Below are 6,793 nucleotides of genomic sequence, written 5' to 3' on the forward strand. Positions count from 1 at the left end.
TTTCGTTTTTTAATGAACATTGCGTTAATTAATGGCATTGATAAAATGAGCGACATAATGACATTAGACAACCATTCATTCATTCATTAATGTATTTATTTATTTATCTCTTTTTATATACAAAATGAGTATGTTTTTCATTATTATTAATAATTAATAATTCTGTATAAAATATATCTTTTATTAATTAAGTTATTAAATTATAATTTAATTTAAGAACAAAGAATACTAAAAAGATAATTAAATAGTTTATATAAAAATACGTGTGACTCAGTTTATAAAAATATGTTTAAATTTAAATTCAAAATTGTAGAGACTCAATCCTGTCACAATGGGTGATCCTCATCCTCATTTCAATATTTAACTATAAATTATAATTTAATTTAAGAACTCTTGGTAGTTTAGTAATACTAGTACTTACCACTTTCTATTTTATATTATTCACCCTACCCAACTGCACCCCACTTCGGCTGAGCTGGGGCCTGAGTGTGCCGACACGTGCCTACACGCGCATCATAATCGCGTGAGAATTTAATTTATATTATTATTGTGGAAAGAGGAAAAAGATATAAATAAAGTGAGACATGCCCACTTTAAGTTGCCATTCCATTCTCTGCCATGTTGGCACTGCCAAGCCACCACCGTCTGATCGGGACCCATCCAACGGCGATGCTTGCGCCGAAAGTCTCATCCGCAAATCCCAGCCGTCCCTTCCTGCGCGAGTGTGATGTGTGAATAGTGAAAGTGAAACATTCTAACAATTTCTCCTTTTCCACACGCATATGGAAAAGGGAAAGATCAGATTATTAATTAATCAATTAATTATTGCATTTAATAATTATTATCCCTTCAAATAAAGCGAACAGAATGAAAATAAATAGAAAGAGAGAGAGCATAGAAGAGAAGAGAGAAGTGTAAGGCTCTGCAAAGTTTGAGCGCCGCCGTTAATGGCGGAATTCCGGTGACTCGCCGTCGCTGGTGTTAGAAAGTGGTTTTGATTACATGAGAGAAGAAAGAAGAAGATCATGGATAGAACCAGAGAATCCAGAAGATCATCCATGACCACCTCCACCAACGGATTTCCCAAACGCAGACATCGAACTATTGCTCTCAGAGACTCTTCCGGTATATTAATACATTTTCTTCTTATTTATCTTCTGTGTGTTGTTTCTTACACGATTTCTGTTCCGTGACAGAGGAAGGAGCTGTGGAATTGAGAGAAGGTACGAGTAAGAGAGGAAGGAATCGAGATAGAGATAGGGATTCGGCGAACAGGAGTAAGAGGAGGATAGGCTCTCACTCGCAAAGCACCGAAGAGAGCGTCGGAAACGAGCAAGATGACGACGTTTTAGACGTTGGTGTTTCTAAGATCCGTTCTCTTAATAATACGACGACATCGTTCGCCTCCGATCAAATCCATCGCCGGAGCTTCACGTCAGCGAAACCGCCGCCGTTCAAGATAACGGAGGAGATGATCGGCGTGAGCGTTCCGAGGAAGGCTCGTTCAGGTTTGCGACGATATTAATACTTTTCCACTTTCATTTTGTTGTCTCCGGTAACTGACTTTTACTGTTTTTATTTGTTTTTTCGGTGTTTGATGTGTTTCTGCAGCCTCTGCGAAAAGGTCTTACGAAAGTTGGATTTCCGCAAGCAGCGGCGGGGAGGAGCTGAATTTCCGGCAGCGATCGAATTCCCCCGGAGGACAGAGTGTTGAACCGACCTCACCTTCTTCTTCGAATGTTTCTCTCAGGAAGAAGATGGTCTGCACGAGTTTTTTGTTTCTATTTCGAGTTTTTCTTTTTTAGAGTTAAGTTCTGAGGTGTGTGTTATTATGTTGCAGAAAGAGATTGAACCTGTTTCTAAGACATCCAAATCGTCTTCATCAGACATCGAGATTGAGATAGCTGAGCTTTTGTACGGCTTGAAGACTTCGAAGAACCACGAGTCTTCTATAAAGCTTGAAGCAAGCGTCAGTCCCTCTGATGATGCTGGTGGGTTTCAATATCAGTTGATTTTCTCTTTTACGTGCTTGTTCTTCTTTTCTTTTCTTTTTTGACTTTTTTCATTGGCACTTTTATTACAGAGAAGAAGAAAATGGAAGACAACAACAATTCTTCCACCCTGTTTTCAAATAATTCAACTGAAGAGTTAAGCAGGATTCAGATTGAGCAACCTGCTGATGTGGATTATCATGTTGGTCCATCAATAGAGGCACCAAAAGAGAACATTGGGGATGCTTCAGCAGATGGAAGATCGGTTTCCCCTACTAGGGAATCGCCATCATGCTCCGAGTTGGATACTGAGAAACCATATTCAGCTTCAAACAGAGTGTGAGCACCAATGAATGAAAGTTTTTTTGCTTTGTCGGCTAAACTTATTTTGATATCTGATCAATATCCCAATTTCGTTATGGTTCAATTTATTAGGATCTCTGCTGTTCCAGATGCCAACGCCCAACTAGTAGGCAAGTTTGAGATAGATCTGATGGTGAGAATCTTAGTTCTTCACTTTCCGGTTATATTTTTTTCCTTTGTTTTTGCTGTCAAATATCTGAAGAGTGGCTTTCCAGCAGGCTCCTCCTCCCATGGGGCTGTCCCCAGAAGGGGATGACTTGTCAAGGGGTGATTTCATATTAGAAACTAAAGCTTTGGCACTGGATGTGGAAATGGTGAGTAGGTTGACTGTATATCTTTAAATTATTTTCACTTGCTCATTTTTCTGTTTCGTGATCAAACTCGTCGCAATTTTGATGCAGAAGAAGGAAAATAGTGTCAAGGTGGAAAGACCAGTTAAGAAGGAGAAAATTCCAGAGGAAATTGAAGAGGCTAAAATGGTCACATTTATGGAGAAGTTGGATGTGCTAAAACATGATTTGGAGAAGAAAAACAATGTCCATGACATAAAGACAAACAATAAATTAGAAGAGCAGGATAGGAATAAGGAACTAGCTAGTATATCATCAAATCCCAAAGAAGAGAAAACCGGTAACTAATTTCATATTTTTCACTTTTTATTATTATTTTATTCAGATATGCATAGTATGTCAACTCTGATCGCGACCCTTTTGTTAATTAGAAGTCTCTAATGTTTCTTTCCATCTCCAGTTCAATCTACTTCAATGCCTTTATCAACATCTGAATCAGGACGGCAGAGCAGTCTCTCTCCCACTGGGTATTAGTCTATTATTAGATAATCACTTCCCTAGGAATATGCCCTTCTCATCATTCTTATACTTCCCAAATTCTACTTTATGTTTGGTTATAGCAAATAATGTGACTTTGCTAAGGTCGATAACTATGATTGGCAGATACAAGCCGCACTTGCAGCCAGTTGCAAAGACGGACAAAACCACAGGATCATTGACACTAAAGGTAATTATAATCTCTCACAATTTTTTCTAGTTGTACTTATGCGAGTCCAAAATTTATTCTAACCGAGTGTCAATATATTAACTTCCAACCTATCCATTTTTAAAGATACCATTTTTTATGATACCCTGCTCATTTCCTTCATAATTCAAATGTGCAGCATGCAAATTTTGTCCTATCTCAACGGAAACCAAAGAGATGTGCAACCCATTATTACATTGCTTGTAACATCTTACACCAGCAGTTTACAAAGATGAACCCGTCTTTGCCAGCAGCTATTGGCTCTGGTTCTCTGTGTAGCACAAAGCCCAACAATGTCAACTGTGTGCCCTCTGCAGAAAGTATGGCCATTGGGAAGCAATCTCAAAAACACTTGCCAATTGTAAACCAAAATGCTTCACAAGAGAAAGGCTGGGCCGTGACCAGCAATCCTAGTCTTACTGCTGCCAAATGTTCTAATAATTCCAACCCAATGGATTCAGCTCATAGGGTGCAGCTTGTGCTCCAGCAAGGTCCAAATCCTGGGCCAACTGGTAATCTAGTGGTATGGTCTTCTCATTTAATTGCATATATACAGCTAAAAAATAAGAGTGTTATCTATTTTTACTGATTTTATTGATGGCTCTTATTTTGGAAAGTAATGTCTAATGTGCTTTAATTTTGAATGTAGCATGGTCCTGCTTTCCTCTATCCTCCAGGCCAGCATCAAGCGTCAGTTACAGCAACTACTAATCAGGCAGGAGCTGTGAATTCCCCTAACAGCACTTCCTCATATAATAAATTCCATAGTTCAGTTGGCGGATCTCCTGGTACCTCCTCAACTTTGCCAGTTGTTGCTCCTGGAATAAGCTTTAGCTACCCAAATTTTTCAGCCAATGGTTCTTCTCCGTATATGACAATAGTTCACAATAATGGGTATTCATTCCCTTTTTCAACTTCTCTTGGAGCAACCACGGCAATCAGAGGTCCGAGCCCTCCACAAGCAACACATGTACTTAGTGGGCCTTTCTACTCTTCTCAAATGTTCCATCCACAACAGCACCCTCAGTCACAAGCACTGGTTCAACCAAGTTATCTTAATGCTAGCACATCAAGTAGTTCATCATCTCATAAACAGTCACCAGGTGCACAAGTTAATGGCAGTAATATTTTGACCTCTACAACTATGGAGCAGCAGTCACAAAAGCGACAGACTTCACTGTCTCATCTTTGCAAGCATGAGACTGAGATGGGTGGAGGGAATGCACCTTCTGTTGCTAATCGAACATCTTACTCACAGAAGAATGTGCATGGCCAGAACTGTACAATTCCAGTGCAGCCAGTGAACTTTTCTTTTAAGCCATCTGCAACATCGGATATTGTTGGCAATGGTGGAAGTTTTGGTGACAAACAACAAAAGCAACAGGCTTTAAAGGGAGGAGTAGAGAATATACCATCTCAAGCATTTGCCATATCATTTGCTGCATTTAATGGGACCAGTGTTCCTTCAAACCTTAACTTCTCATCCATGGCACAGAATCCTGTGATACTTCAAAGCCTGCCTGATATAGCATGGCAAGGATATCAAGCTGCAAGCACACCTCAGACTACTCAGCAAAAGACTTATTCAATTACTGAAGCAAAGAGTGGAGGAAATTCTTCACACCAAGATGATGAAAAGAAAATCTCTCGTGCTCAGTCTTCCAGCAATGGGCCAACCACCCTTGTTTTTGATAATTCATCAAAGAATCTTAACTTTATGCTATCTACTGCGAATGGAAACTGGTCTAATCACACCATTGCTTCAACTGCAATAACAAGTGTGCCACTCTCTAGTAATGCTTTAAGTTCTCAACAACCACCACATTTGCTTCAGCTTCCAAAGCAGCATGCTATGCAACAGCAGCAAGCTGCTATGGCAACTCGATATAAAGCACCACCTGCCAACAACACTCCAGCTGCAAAATTTGGAAACAATGCCCCCGTTTTCTCACAAACTCCTTCTCAATGCAAGAGTTCTAACCAAGCTTCTCACACTAAGGCCTCGAGTAGAACTGCAGATTCTCATATTCATCACTCATCTGTCATAACATCTAATGCTCCAACCCTCAAAAGTTTTTCCCAGGAACAAGGGAGAGTTTTGCCAGGTCATATGCAAATTTCTTTTGGGGGAAATTACATAACGCCCCTGCCACCCCAAGGGCAACCACTACTCAATAACAACCATCCTTTATGCGCAACAGCTCAAGGAACTCCATACAGTGGGGGCAATGCGAAGTCAAATTCAGAAGGAAGTAAAGTTAGTTCGTCGGTGAACGCTTCACAACTGCAACAAACTGAAAATTCTGCTGGGAGTGGCCAAAAATCTTCTCCAGTTTGTGGGAGAAATGTCCCGTCAATATTAAGTTCATGCCCCAGCCACCTATCAGAGCTAAAGTATTAGAAACCAAGTCATACACTGCCCCCCCCCCCCCCTCCGATTGAAGGAATTTCTTGCAATTGCACTCCTAATCATATGTTCTGGAGGCCCATGCTGCTCTGCTTCATGTTCAATAACAATTCAGGCTGCTCAGAAAGATTGAAGAAAAAAAGTTTTGGCAGCCAGATGCTGGAGTTTTGCTTGCATCTCTTTTCTAAGGTGGCAATGATATGAGAGGTGTAAAAAGCAATGTTGATGTGGGATATTATGCTCAACTCAATATTAGTGTTGACAGGGCACATGGTATGACATTTGTTGGTGGGAGGAATGAAAGGGAGTTGGGATCCATTAGGCCTGCAATTTTGAAATAGTAAGTACCATTATCTTGTCATATTTCTTGGTTGGTAGCTTCTGGAAGGCCTGGCCTTTAAGTTCTCGTGGAATCCAATTAATTTGACATATTAAGGCAATTCTATCATGTGTATATAATTATGATTTTTTTTTAGCTCCCATAGCAAAAGATGTACTTAGATTCATTTTTTAATGAAAAAAACTGCAATTATTTCTTATAATTTTGTTATTAATAGAGAGGGTGGATCGTTGGGACATTGAGAGATTGAGATTGAGACTTGAGAGAGAACACAACAAATGAGAATGCTAAATTTCCGGGAATGGTTCTTTCTTTTGCTTTTTGGCGTTTCCTTGTTTCTTTCCGTGTTGTTCGATTTTTTATTCAATGCAGCCTCAATTTCCCTGAGAACTCAGCAGCTAGCATTCCTTGGCTATGAACATCAAAACATGATATGATGAATGATGAATGATGATGATGGCCGAGGCTCGCGTGCGTCCTCTCGAAGAGAGAGGCCCCGTGTAGACCTACTATTTACAAGGTATTGCACGGTATGAAAGTAATTGAGATCGTTATATATTTTTAAATTTTAATCGACGGTGGAGATATTTTTCCATTTTTTCTTTTTCTTTCTCCCTTTCCTTATTTACCCTTCCTATTCTCTATCATGTTTCCCTT

The 6,793-nt window shown here is 39.8% G+C and overlaps 1 protein-coding gene across 4 annotated transcripts; it reads left to right on the top strand.

Annotated features, from left to right (window-relative positions):
- Positions 1–864: 864 nt before the first annotated feature.
- On the top strand, positions 865–6,378 carry LOC114372106 (protein TIME FOR COFFEE-like). 4 transcript variants are annotated; one of them, XM_028329512.1, is made up of 12 exons: positions 865–1,125; positions 1,197–1,508; positions 1,612–1,760; positions 1,841–1,991; positions 2,084–2,330; positions 2,427–2,487; positions 2,570–2,668; positions 2,756–2,984; positions 3,105–3,171; positions 3,308–3,371; positions 3,529–3,912; positions 4,039–6,378. In XM_028329512.1, the coding sequence occupies exons 1-12, from the start codon at positions 1,026–1,028 to the stop codon at positions 5,788–5,790; spliced, it is 3,615 nt and encodes a 1,204-aa protein (XP_028185313.1). In that variant the 5' UTR covers positions 865–1,025; the 3' UTR covers positions 5,791–6,378. The 4 variants fall into 4 exon arrangements, with proteins under 4 accessions (XP_028185313.1, XP_028185315.1, XP_028185314.1 ...); XM_028329514.1 differs by having other exon boundaries at positions 2,759–2,984; XM_028329513.1 differs by having other exon boundaries at positions 2,573–2,668.
- Positions 6,379–6,793: the final 415 nt, after the last annotated feature.

This window comes from Glycine soja, chromosome 10 (genome assembly GCF_004193775.1).
Source record: "Glycine soja cultivar W05 chromosome 10, ASM419377v2, whole genome shotgun sequence".
Classification (NCBI taxonomy): Eukaryota; Viridiplantae; Streptophyta; class Magnoliopsida; order Fabales; family Fabaceae; genus Glycine; species Glycine soja.

Excerpts from the sequence above, each read along its gene's own strand:
- LOC114372106 (XM_028329512.1), top strand. The coding sequence starts at position 1,026 with ATGGATAGAACCAGAGAATCCAGAAGATCATCCATGACCACCTCCACC. Across the intron at positions 1,126-1,196 it reads TGCTCTCAGAGACTCTTCCG|AGGAAGGAGCTGTGGAATTG; the intron begins GTATATTAATAC and ends GTTCCGTGACAG. Across the intron at positions 2,331-2,426 it reads TATTCAGCTTCAAACAGAGT|GATCTCTGCTGTTCCAGATG; the intron begins GTGAGCACCAAT and ends TCAATTTATTAG.